The sequence below is a fragment of the Nipponia nippon genome, unplaced genomic scaffold (assembly GCF_047370975.1).
Source record: "Nipponia nippon isolate SJK-2023a ecotype South Korea unplaced genomic scaffold, ASM4737097v1 scaffold_31, whole genome shotgun sequence".
Classification (NCBI taxonomy): domain Eukaryota; kingdom Metazoa; phylum Chordata; class Aves; order Pelecaniformes; family Threskiornithidae; genus Nipponia; species Nipponia nippon.
The window spans coordinates 4679150-4691793 of NW_028262349.1; the positions used below are offsets into that span (position 1 = coordinate 4679150).

The following is a 12644-nucleotide window of genomic DNA, read 5'->3' on the forward strand; positions in this document are numbered from 1 at the left end:
GTCCAAGTTGCATATTCGATACTCAAAGACACTCGAAGCTCAAGGCACCCCCCGAGTTCTGCTTCTCGGCATTTCGCTTGTGACTTCCCAACTAACACACAGCCTGAAGCATCCCATGACGCACCGACAGAGCAGGGATGCGGTGATCCTAATCCCCAGGGGAAACGGACAACCTGCTCATTATTTCACTAAAAGCAGGCTTTGACAGGATCGCTAGATTATTTCAAGTCCTGGTAGAGCGCAGCCACGAGTTCCAGTCAAGCAAAGAATGACCAACGCCTTTCCATACCTGCAGCTTTAATGGTTGGGGCAGTTCCAGAGCCACCTCTTCAGAGTGCAAGTCTTAAACAGCTTAAACCAGCAATAAAAAGTAAAATATAAATTTTTATTTAGAATTAAAGCAAATACTTCAGTATCACAAACACAATATTAAACTTCAAGAAATATACTGCTAATTTGGAGGGAGCATTTATTTGCACAACCACAACATGCGCACAAATCCAGAAAAAGATGCGGAGTCTGAAATTTTCAACATCTCACCACCAGAGCAGTTGGTCACAACGTTTCATACAGAGTTATATATACTGTAATAGATGTTGACAAAATTTCTACAGAATCATCTTTATAGACAACAAGAAAGCTCTAAGAGGCAAACATTGCAATCTATTCTTCTTCTGATGAGTCTCTCTCAAACGTGTAGGCCATGAAGCAAGCATCTGGTCTCTTGGGGACAAGGGGATGCCCTGGTCTCACAATCTCAAAGCCCAAAAAGCTGAAAGTACGGAGCAATGCAGCTAGAAAAAAAAGCAGAAAACAAGTTTTATCCATTTGATACTGTACAACAGCGGAAGCATCCACCAAAAGCAGTTCAAATACTGTGTTCACATCTCAGTGCTCTAACACCTACCTCTATCATCTCTGTTCTTGTGGAAACAAATGAACACATGATCAACTCGAAGCTGTTCTTCAGCAAACTCTAGAAGAACTGCAAAACTACAAGACAAACACAAGGTGTTCAATGCACGCGAGCAAACGTTTCCTTCAGCACTAGCTCGCAAGGCCCCGGGAGCCAGTCTGCACGTGAACTCGTCGGCGCCAGAGGCTAGCGGTGGGAGACTCACACCAACAGGAAAGCGCTAAGCCCCAGGCTTAACTTGAGGCAGAAATCTAGGACTTCAGTAAGACAGACAACGCGCTTTTCTGTTGCGGCTGAAGGGAGAACTGCAGTGAAAGACTCGGAAGCAGGCTGGCGTTTTCAGTGGACAAAAGCAGCCGCCCAGTACCGGGGAACACAGCTTGAAATCCCAGAGCCTTTGGGTGGTTCCGCCTGACAGAACAGGTAGAAGCAGCCCTCAAATCAGGAGCACTTAGTTGCAGCCTCTTACAAGCGAGCATCAAGCACCGTAATCAGACTTCAACTTGCAGAACAATGGGAGTGAACATCAGCGACAGTAAAGTGTTATTCCACCCCACGGACAGGCCTTCAAGATGGAGGCAAGTGAAACCGCAGCTGCATTTTATTCTACCTACCTGTCTTTGCTCCCTTCAGGCAGAGCACCACTGGGAATTTCTATATAGAGGTTGTTGTTGTTCAGCACTGCTCTCCAACTAATGTGTTTGGCATCAGTAAGCCTTGACTGGACATTCAGAATTCTTGTCCTGTTATTAGATGTTAGTTCTTCTGTTACATTCAGCCGATTATCCTGCAGCAGTAATATGTGCAAAGTTATTTCCACTTCATTTTGGAGAAGGGATAACTCCCATTAATAGGCGTGAGGCAAGAAACGCATTCAAGCTCACCATAGCAAGCTGCTTATTATTATTCATACTCACCGAATAAAATAAATTAGCTGAAAGATTGTGATCCCTCTGACTATTCCCTCGCCCACCTGGGATCTTCAGGGGTGGGTGAGGGACATCAGGAGCACCACCGAGGCCCCGGACCCAGGTTACTACAGCAATTGAAGGGAACCCTGGAACTAGAAAGGGATCACGGTTAGAGAGGCAAACAGGCAGTGTCAGACAAAGCCCTGTGAATTCTAGGTTTTGAACAGCGATCAGATGGCAAGATTTAAAAAAATAAAAGCCCCAAACCTAGGCCAAGGGAACTCCTCCCACTGCAACCCAGGGATGTGGCAAGACAAAGGAACCTCCAGACCAGGGGCAGGAACGCTGCCTCGCGCCTGGACCCAGGAGGGTCAGAAAGCTGCTACCGCAGTATTTCGAGAGAAAGACTAACTTGGAGATGAAAATACTCTCAGCTTGAAGTGAGCAAGGTGTCTTTGTATACCAAGGCAGCAGCACGCTTGACCTGATTTCAAGAGAAGAACCATTCTGCTATCACATACACAAGATCCCATTCTCTCCCCCACCTCGTTCTCAGAAGTCATCATGAGTATATTGGCCCAGCAAGCTAGGGATCATTTTTTAACCTGTGATATACGGCCCTAATTACCTCAGACCTTTGCATCAGCACTCTTGGCTTGAGGTCAAAAAATTGCAGGCAACAGTCTCACAGGTGTCGCTACCTCAAACGCTTTCACCACGCAGAGCTCAGAAGCGAGCTCACCAGGTTTAACTCAGACCACACCAGAGCGTTTGCAAGCCTACACGCCTTTCTACTCAATTCTTCAGAGCCATTTTACACCGCTCAGCCAAGTTCAGTACTTAAGAACGTTATCCTCCTAAGATACAAAACATATTTCTCGTATGCGTGCTGAGTTTCACCCCATCCATTTAAGCCTGCTTAAGCAAATAAACCTTCTACTGTACTAAGAGCAAACGCTGTGCTGCCTGGCCCCTCCCTCTGCACCATCCTTCACCCTGCAGGCTCACTCTTGAGTTGCGTCATCTCAGCAGATGCAGCAATCGAGGCCCTTAGGGAAATTTTCACAATCGTCCTGTCTGTGAGTGCCAGCAGCCATTTGCAAATCAGAATAAACATGTACAAAATAATCCACCATTTTGCACGAGGTGGTTTTTTTTTTTTTTTTTTTAACGAGCTTGAAACTTGTGATGAAGAATCCATATTAGAAAGGCACTGAATGGCCACATAGGTCAAATATTATATGCTGCAAGGCATTAGTAAACACAGCAACTGCGAAGTTTTATTAAAAAAATTAAAAAAATTAAAATTTGCACTCTCTCAACTAAATGAGTGTTCAATCCATTATTTTAGGCTCTTTTAAAGAGAGCCACTTTTCTTTAGTACTAGCATTAGATACTTATTTTATCTTAGCTTGACTGTAGAGCTACACATTCCTCACTACCCTTAAAAATAAGCCTTTAAGCACCCTGTTCAGAAGTGTACAGTGGCAATCCTTTACACAATTTCACCTTTCGCCCGATGAAAGGCAGTGCATAATGAAGGTTGCCTACACTCTGCAATCGAGAATATATTTGAGAGTGATGTTTGTGTGCACTTACTCCTCTTGGAAAAAATTCACCTTTAAACAGCAGCCAAGTATAAAAATGGCTTTCTAAAAAAATTTCATAGTCCATATAGGAGGTCTAATGGCTTCCTTCATACAAGGCAGACTGATGTCCTAAGCCTCCATCACTCTACACCGGTCACCCCAATTCAGATATTTTCTTACCAGCATCTGTCGGGATTGTTTAATCTTTTGGTTGAGTTTTAAACTACCAGGTCTCCTAACATTTTTATGGTCTACTTTAGGCTCAGTATCCTTGCTTAGTTTTTAGGGGATAACAGCTTTCAATCCTTTGGTATCTTTGCCTAACTGTGGGTTTTCTTTTCCCCCGGTAGGGAGAGGGCACCTCCAGGCCCGGCTTTCGTCCCCAGGCACCTTCCAGCCCCGCAGGGACCAGCCGCCTCCTCCCCGGGGCCGGTGTGCGTTGTCCGAGGCCTCCTCCCCAGGGCTGCGACACCTCCAGGGTGCGATGGGAGCTCTGCCCGCCGCAGCTAACGTGGCACATGGCGGGAGGCGCCGGGGGTTTGAGGTGACCGGGGGGGGAGGGGGTGGCGGCCGCGGGAAGCCCCCCCCCCCCGCCCCGGGCCGAGGAGGGGGTGCAACCGGCGCTACAACGGGCAGGCGCCGCCTTGGGCGTTCAGAAAAAACCCTTTTGGGTTTTTTTTTTTCCCCCCCTCTTCCCTCCCTCCTTTTTCTGCGGGGGAGGAGGCCAGGCCGCAGCGCGGGCCGCCCCTCCCCCACCCGCCACGGAGCTCCCCTCCCCCCGGTCACGGGGGAGGCGACCGGCCCTGGACGGACGAGGAGGAGGAGGAGAAGGATCAGGGCGGGCCCTGAGGGGAAGGGAGGAGGCGGCGAGCGCCCAGCGGTGCGAAGGCTGAGGGAGGCCGCGGCCCCTCACCTGCTCTGTCCGGTACTGAGGCTCAGCACAGCAGGCATGATGGTGCTTTTATTCCCCTCTTTCTCTCTAGCGAAGCAGTGACTGTTGAGTATCCGCTGCAGGGAGGATTTCACCATCCGGCCGCTCTGGTCCGAACCCCGAAACCCTCCGCCGCCTCCCGCCGGCCGCTCTCCAGGCGCTGCTACACAAAATGGCACCGCTGCCGCAGTGGGTCCTTATATACCCTTCCAGGCCACGCCTCCCGCCACGGCCACGCCCCCCAGAGAGGACCACGCCCCCGACCGGGAAAGGACTCCCGTCCGGTGAACGGCCCGGTTGTCTCTTAGAAAATCTCCCTTCCTATTGGCTGAAGGGAGGACAGGAGGCGGAACAACGAGCCCTCTTCCTATTGGCTGGCAGCGGGAGGGGGTTCAGCATTGGTTAGAAAGGCGTCGGGCCGGGGAGGGGGGGAATAGCGGTCTTTGATTGGCTACGTCCGCTGCGGGTGGGCGGGGTTCGGGCCGGGGGGCTTCGGCGCGGGGCCGCAGCCCTCACTCCCCTCAGAGCCGCCGGTTCGAGTCCCGCGTCCGCGCCCCCGCCTGGCTGAGGTAAACTGCGGTGGAGGGGAGGGGCCAGCCCCGGCCGCGCGCATGCGCCGGGGAGGGGAGGAGCGGGGCGGTGGCGGCGGCGGCGGCGGGCGGGAGCGAGCGTCCCTCGGCGCCGAGCGGCGGGAGGGGAGGCGGGGGCTGCCGGGGCCGGGGCCGGGGCCGGGGCCGGGGCCGGGGCCGGGGCCGGGGAGGCGGAGGCTCGGGGCCTCCGCACGGCCTCGGGCTTTACAGTGGGGGGAGCAGAGGGGCGGCAGCGGGGCCTCCCGTGGGGAGCAGTGGGCCCGGGGTGGCATCGCTGCCCTCCGATCTGTCGCGCAAAGCGTTTGCCAGCTGGATGCTGAGGGAAACCTTCAATTTAAAAATTAATAAGAAAATCCCCCAGGTAGTGGAGAGGGTCCCTGAAAGGACGGGCTGAAGTTGTGACCCGGTTTTGGGGTGCGCGTTGTGGGCCGTGGCCGCGCTCCCGCCACGGCATCTCCCGGTTCCCCTCGGCCTGTGCGTTGAGATGACCGGTGCAGTAATTCATAGCTTTGGTTGTCTGGGAAATGGGGAATGGGTGGTGGTAATCTTTTAAACGGAAAAAAAAAAGGCTTTGTGCTGCATGAGGAAGTGAATAAATCCTGGTTCTTTACATAGCAGAAGTTGGTCTGCATCCCCGCCCCCATAGCAAACAGCCCAAAACGCTCCCCCGGCAGCGTCGCGCTCCGCTTTTCATCTCCTGCACGGATTTTGGAAATCCGAGGCCTGGGGACACGGTTGGGTCTTTCTGCAGCCCCACGGCGAGAACAAGGTCTGGAGGAAAGGATGCGAATTTGAAAATCGGACGCCCCGCTTCTCTTTCGGACAATATTGATGAAAACACAGGTTCATCCCTTGCGGGGCGGGGGGCAATCTTCAAAATTAATCTTAAAAGCAGCAAATGTGTGCAAAGGGTAAACAGGTTATAATTTCCATGACAGCAGATCTTTGCCTCAGCCGTTTCTGAACGTTTCAGCCTGTTACATGTTAGATGGGACCATCCCTCCTCTGAAAATCAAGTCAGCAGCACAATCACAGAAGTCAGCACACATCCTAAGCAGTGGATCTTATCCTACATGGAAAGAAAGCTCAAAATAATGGTTTAAATGATGCTGAATCAAGTTTGCAGTCAGGTACGCCTTGCAAATTAAGTGGAAAAAGATGTTTGTAGAGCCAAAGAAACTACTAAAGATGCATTGTAATGATTTTCAAAATCATGGTTTTCTAAAAAAAAAAAAAAAATTGTAGATGTCTGTATTTCTTTTTTCTTCATTCAAGACGCCTATTTTATTGCCTTCAGGTACCACAGCTGCATTTGGGCATTTCTTACTTTTTATTTTTTTTTTACTATCTTGCTTATTTTTCTTTGCTTTAAAATATTCCCATCCAGGAGCTCTGAGCACGTGGATATTCCATTGATGGGTTCCACTTTGCACAAGGATAAGTGTCTAAATCCCCACCCACCTTCCGTGTCCTGAAACTGCTCTGATTGACTATGATGGAACAAAGTGTATTGCCAAAAGAAAACAGGCTGTTCTCCTGCAGCTTAGATGAGAAGCCTGGCCTGGCCAGCAGCCAGGGACTAGTCTGGGAGTCGTGGTAAGAGGTACAAGAGAAAAAAATCCTTTTCCTGCTGCAGGTATCTGCACTTAGCTCCCAGAACGCAACATAACTGAGACATCAGTGCTTGCTTCACCCCGCTCTCTAGATTTGGCTGTTGATTTATGGAGGGGAAGCTGACTGCCATTTAATGCATTACCCAGAGACCAACGTGAAACAATGGGATAGCTGCAATTCAGGAATATCCGGACCAAATGAAGCACATCGGAGAAGATTTAGCAATTCGTGTTTTGTATGTTGTTTTAGAAAGGTTTTCCTGATGAGGGAATGAATGCGTTAGTTGATGGAATTGCCTTAGCATTTTGTGATAGGTTTCATTATTTCTAACAATGGCATTTATTATTTATGTAGTAATCCGACTGTAATTCCTTATAATGGCACTGTGTCAGAGGACATCATCTTTGCAGCTGCTTTCCTCTTTGCTGTGGCACTGAAAACAGCTTTGCCCTTTGGATACCTGTCATCTCATTCCATTTTACAGCTGAGTGACCCGGATAACGCTGTGGTGCTCTGTAGTCTGCAAAAAGCCCAATCAACCTGTTTTGGTTTTGTGCATTAAATATCGTGTGGGATTAGTTCCAGCTGCAGTTTTGCTGAGATAGCCTGGCTTCCAGTTTAGCAGCGACAGTGATTCATAAATCCTCACACAGAAGCCTCTGACTCACAATTTCGGGATTACCAGCTGAGGCAGTTTGAGCTGTTGCCATCTCCAGCTGTTTTTTTACCACTGCTTTGCCATGATTACCCTACCCGTGGCAGCAGAGGAGGCAGAAGTAACGGTGTGTCGGTGTCTTGGTTGCTCCCGCTGCATTCCTAGTTTGGCACCATAGTCCAAACCCATCTCAGTCCCTGGTGTTATCTGGGCAGTGAACACCAGCAGCAGATGTGTGGGCATCCATTCCTACTTGCCCCCGGCTGCTGTGGCGCGGTAGCTTTCAACACAGAGGCAAGATGGACGATTGCAAATAGAGAATCTCGTCCATCGAAGTCTTGAGGCTTTAGTTCATCCCAAGTCCTATGCCAGTCTCCACAAATACACTATCAAAAACCCCCTCACTCTGCTGGCTCCCAACTGCCACAGCTTTCCCACCTCCAAAAAATACAGGTTTCAAAGGACCGGCGTAGTCCCCAAAGCGGGAGATGCAGCAGGGAGTTTATATCAGCTCTCTCCTGAGCTGCTTGCTGAACTCCTCCGAGGAGAGCACGCCGCAAGTCCCACTTGTTCGGGGTTCTTACACAAGCAGGTCGTAGCAATTAGGCTGTATGAAACGACCTGGGAAAATACCTTGTACGGTCTGAGTTACTCAATAACCAGACCTGGTAAAAGAGAAAGTACAGAAGAAGCAACACAACTGAAGTCCACGTTACGAATCTAAGTTGAAATTGTTTCGGGTTGAGGAAAGGCGTTTCATTTTCTAGAATTTCCTTTTTTAGCGTGTTTCAGCATGCTTTTCAGCCTCTTTTAACAGAGGAGGTCTCAAACATTAGTCAAAATCACCAGTTAATGATTCTTTGTCAAGCTTTTATAGTTTTTACTTTCTGGAAGATATTAGACTGGAAGAAGAGGACAGCACAGGAATAAGTTAAAGTCAAATTCAAAACTGGTAGCTGATGTAAACAGATGTTAGAGCAAGAAATGGGCAGGATAAATAACTGAATGTCTTTCCTCTTCATTGTCTGTTTTCAGGTTGCAAGTGTTTGTGATCAGATGATGCGAAAGTAGTGCTTAGAAAGGTGTACAGGACCTGAAGGGCTCACAGGACTTGCCGGTTCTGAAATCCTGCACGTTGACACTGTAGTTGTATCACATCTTTTACTTCGAGAAGGAAAGATGAACCGTTCTGGTTTTTAGGTGATTAAAGCATAACTAAATAACACGGCTGCAAATATTAGCGCTTCTGTGTGTTTTTCTGCCACTGAGGTGGCTGTTGGAGAGCGGGCTGCTGCAGAAGCAGCTCCTGCCTCCATGTTCTAGAGGAGTAACAAAGCTCCAGGGAAGGTGAATGGAAAAAACCTGTATTTGCCATGTAGCAGAAACCCCTGTATATTTTCTGCTTAGCTGCATCATGCTGTCATAGCTCTTCTGGAATGTGGAAATAGATGTTTATGACATTTAGCAGCATCGTGGGAATTAACCCATCTCTGATTTGCTGACTAGGGAAGTACAACAGAAAGAAAAACATGAGCCCTCTTTTAAAGTGTGTGCAGTCCTGACGTAGCGTTACACACTTAGCAACTCCCCAAAAATGGTAAAAAAAAAAATTGATTGAGCCAGACTATAAAATCAAGTTGTTCTGATGGGCTTTTCTCTCTATTTCCACTCCAGGAAGACTCTACTTGTTCTTACAGTTTTAAGGGTTATCGAGAGGTGTAGCCAAACACCAAAACAGGACAGAAACTGAGGCAGAGATGTCCATCGTGACGTGTTTTCACAGAAATCCTTGTGTGCGATGACTCCTCCACCCTGTAATTTAGCCGGTTTTAGTCCCAGAATAATTTAAATGTTCCTCTCGGTCAGCTCTGTGTGGAGATGAAGTATAGCAAAAGCTTGTGAGGTCTTTGTCAAAACACTGGACGGTGTTATTTCTAAACTTTAGAAGACCTATAGTTTCTAGGCCTTATAAAGCAGGGCTCTTAAGTCTACCCATCTCCTTCCTTAGAGCTTCTGCTTCATTTCCTTACAGGTAACAGTTAACTACCAGTTATCTAATTTTAAATACTCCCCCACTAAAAACGCTATTTGGTGTGTTAGAGTCTATTCTGATCTTTGTGGGACATGTAATTAGAACACTTTTTCTAGCTGGAAAGCTCTCCTCGTTTTCATTGTCATCCGTGCGAGAATGATGTGATTTGAAGGTCAGGTTTTCTGCAGACCCACTTATGCTGGAAGGAGATTCTGCGTGCCACTGCGAAGTTAAGCCGGAATTATTAGATGTTTACTAGTGCAGGGAAGAATTTCTTTTCCAAGATCTTTGTGAGATATTGAACTAGAAGAAAGCAGTCCCTAGTTCGTCAGGCCAACAAATGTCTGTACTTCTTACCAAAGAAACTTTGGATCTCTGCTTTCTCACTTAAAAACAGCTGGTATGAAGAGGACTATATATTGAATGCAGATGAGGTAACAGATGCTTAAAATGCTTTAAAGTCTTGTCTGATTTAGGGGTGTAATCCAGCATAGTGCTGGTCACCTGATAAATGCCGCGTTGTTTTCTTTAAGTTTGCAGGCATCGCAGTTCAGTTTCCATTTAAAAATAATGTGGGGGTGAGGGGAAAAGTTTGCAGTGAGAACAGGGAATAGAGTCAGCGAGAGAGTGGGTTAGCCAACAGCGGGGACGTGAGATACGGTCAGAGGATGGCACCTTAACATCGCCGGGGCAAGAGGTGTGCTTGAGCAGTTTGGCGTTACGGTTCTGTAATTTAAGAATAACGTTGCACAGGCTTGATTTTCTGATTGATTTTTCTCTGAGTGTTGCTGCCAGCTATGAGCAAATGGTCACGAGGAACTCAGAGGTGGTTGCAAAACAGTAAAGTGGAAGACATTGCAACATCCTCCCTTCCACAATCCATTTTCTGTTTCGGTTACGTTTGGCCAGATGCAGCTCACATCTCCGTCCCCTCCTCTCCCTCCGCTCCCCCTCCCCAAGTTAGCGAGAGGTGATGAGGGTCTGCGTCTTGCGCGGGGTGCAGTGCCACAGAGCGGAGCTCAGCTCGGAGAGGAGATCGAGCGCTTTCCTTCGCGGTGGGGTGCACAGCACCTCGCAGAGCCGGGTCCTGGGAAAACGAGCCCCCTGCAATCACATGGAATCAGCGTTTCTGCGTGCAGCGGCTTTCTCGAATTCTGCCCTGAACATTTTCTTTCTCTGCTGACCCCTTTCCCTTTCTCGCTTGCTGGAGGCTTTGTGTGGTGGATTTATTCACTTATTTATTGCTTAGCTTCCCTTGTCTCTTACAGAAGAGTTCTGATGTTTCTTTACAGGACAGGCCACTTTCACAGCCTCTGTTGGGAAGGCGAGCTGGACGGCGTGGCTTATTTTCCTTCGGTTCCTATTGTGCTTGGATCAGTCAGCCTTAGGGACGAGGAAGTGCACAGCTTTTTTAACTCGTGATTTCGTTAGGAAATGTTATCAAAACAAACAAATCCCAGCAGGATGAGCATTAAGACCTGTGCAGAATCTGCTCTGTCAGAACCGAGTTCAGAGTCAGTTTTGCCTGCCTAAACATTTCGCCCAGCAGCTCATTAAAATGGATATATTCAAAGGAGACTTTTTCCCCCCCGATTAGATCATTCCTGTGATAAGAGCATTAACGAGCATATTTTCCCATAAATAAAATGAACAAGCCTCGAGGGCAGGGAAGGTTATTTAGCCTGCAATAAGTTATATCCCACACTCGTCCTTTAGAGAGTTGCGGGTAAGGGAACCAGTTCGCCCCTTTGCTGTAGCAGAGAGCGAGCCCAAGAACGGCCTCCGACCAGCAGAATTGGCAAAGTGGGATTTTGTCCAGCTGTGTGTTTGTGCTGCACGCTGCTTTATTTTGGGTATAATCCCTGCAGATTCAGCACTCAGCAGAGTCACTGGCCGGAGCTCGCCCGGGGTGCCGCAGGAGGGACGGGGAGGTCCAGCCGTGGTGGCGGTCACTCTTGCCAGCCTGTTTATTTGAGCTGCATGCAGCCTTGTGCTTTTGCCCGTCAGCTATCCCTGTTTGAACCAATATTTACTCACGGTTCTGTGCACCAAGATAGGCAGCAATCCCTCTGAGTGAGAGTGGAGCTGGAACCAGCCATCAGGCCAGCTTAGCAGCTCGGCTGGTTTACATTTTTTTTTTTTTTTTAAATACTCTTGAATTTCAGGCTGGTGAAAGGTGGCAGCTTGGCAGCTCTGGTGAGCCTTTCCCCCCGCAGCAGGCAGAGCGATGGCAAGGCAGGGCTCCCCTGCAGCACACCCCCTCCGACCTGCCCACCCCCTGTGCCCCTTCAGCCAGGCAAGCCCCGCGGAGCCGCGGACGAGGAGCAGCCCCCTGACCCGTGCCGGCCTTGGCGTCTCCCCACCGCTTGCTCTGTTGTAAGCAACAAACGGCAAGCGAAAGACAACCGGTGCTGTAGTGATGTTTGTAAGGGATTGACAGCAAACTATCAAATAAGCCACTGGGTTGTCAACCCGCTTAGGAGTGGAGCATTTAAAATGAAGGCAGCTCTATTTCATTGCTAAAATTTTCCAGTTTTCCGAAATGTTTTTATTTATGAAGCCGTTCTAGGTACAAATTAACTGACCCTGCCTCCTGTTTGTTATTAACTCTAGAAGAAGCTGAGCTATGAAGGGTTCATTGCTTACCCTGCGGGAAAGGGGTGACTCGATGCAAAGCGCTGCGATGTTTCCCAGCAGCGCTCCCGAGAGCATCGCGGTGCCTGTCCCTATGTTTCCGAAGTAACCAGGCTTTAGGGGAGCTGTTTATTCCCGTGTGTCCTGCTTCGTGAAGCCCATGCAGGTACCCTAACTCGACCCACGGGGCTTCCCGCTGCGGAGGCAGGGTAGCCGAATCTTTGGGGAGTGCGAAAGTGCGCTTCCACGCAGAGCTGAGCACGTGCTCGTAAGTCTTAATAAGACCAACAGATTTCCGAAGGTGCTAGAAGATAAAGAGGTGGCATAAGGAAGGCAAGCAACCTTGAAATTCCTGTTTGGGATTGGAGCGATGACCTAGTTAGTTTGATTTCTGCTTACAGTGACTTTTACCCAGTACTTCAGATGGAGATCTGAAAACCTACTGCTTCAGAAGGGCACGCAAAGGAAGGGAGCAGTTGTGATTATGGAAAATAAACTGTCTGGAGTTGAGAATTAGTTCTGAAATTTGTTTTTTGGGGTATTTTAGCTACTGAAGCTATTAACTTCTGTTCCTCTGGATATCTGATCCCCAAATAAATGTCCGTTCTTGGGTCGGAGCGTTTCCATTTTGGATTGCCTAACAGGTATGTCCTTTCAAAATGCAATGCAGATTGTAATGGTGCCCTGCCTTTCTGGTGCTTCCCCGGACATTAATTTCTTAGCTCACGGTTCCTTATTCCCCATGACGTTTCCATGTTTGTTTGGCTTCAAA

General features: G+C 48.7%; 2 protein-coding genes across 5 annotated transcripts in view; one reads left to right on the forward strand and one right to left on the reverse strand.

Moving 5' to 3' along the window:
- Positions 1–364: 364 nt before the first annotated feature.
- OAZ1 (ornithine decarboxylase antizyme 1) lies at positions 365–4523 on the reverse strand. Its single transcript, XM_087769213.1, is given in 6 exon segments — positions 365–794; positions 908–993; positions 1531–1703; positions 1834–1920; positions 1922–1979; positions 4330–4523. Coding segments are annotated over 6 exon segments (651 nt in total). The 5' UTR covers positions 4446–4523; the 3' UTR covers positions 365–663.
- Positions 4524–4818: 295 nt separating this feature from the next.
- Positions 4819–12644, forward strand: part of JSRP1 (junctional sarcoplasmic reticulum protein 1) — a 33364-nt gene continuing 25538 nt past the window's right edge. For 2 of the 4 annotated variants that reach the window (XM_087769210.1, XM_087769211.1), the window contains exon 1: positions 11924–12516. The gene's annotated coding sequence lies outside the window, so the exon portion shown is untranslated. Of the gene's footprint in view, positions 4917–9174; positions 9673–11923; positions 12517–12644 lie in introns of those variants that run through there. The other 2 variants (XM_087769209.1, XM_087769208.1) reach the window with 2 other exon arrangements.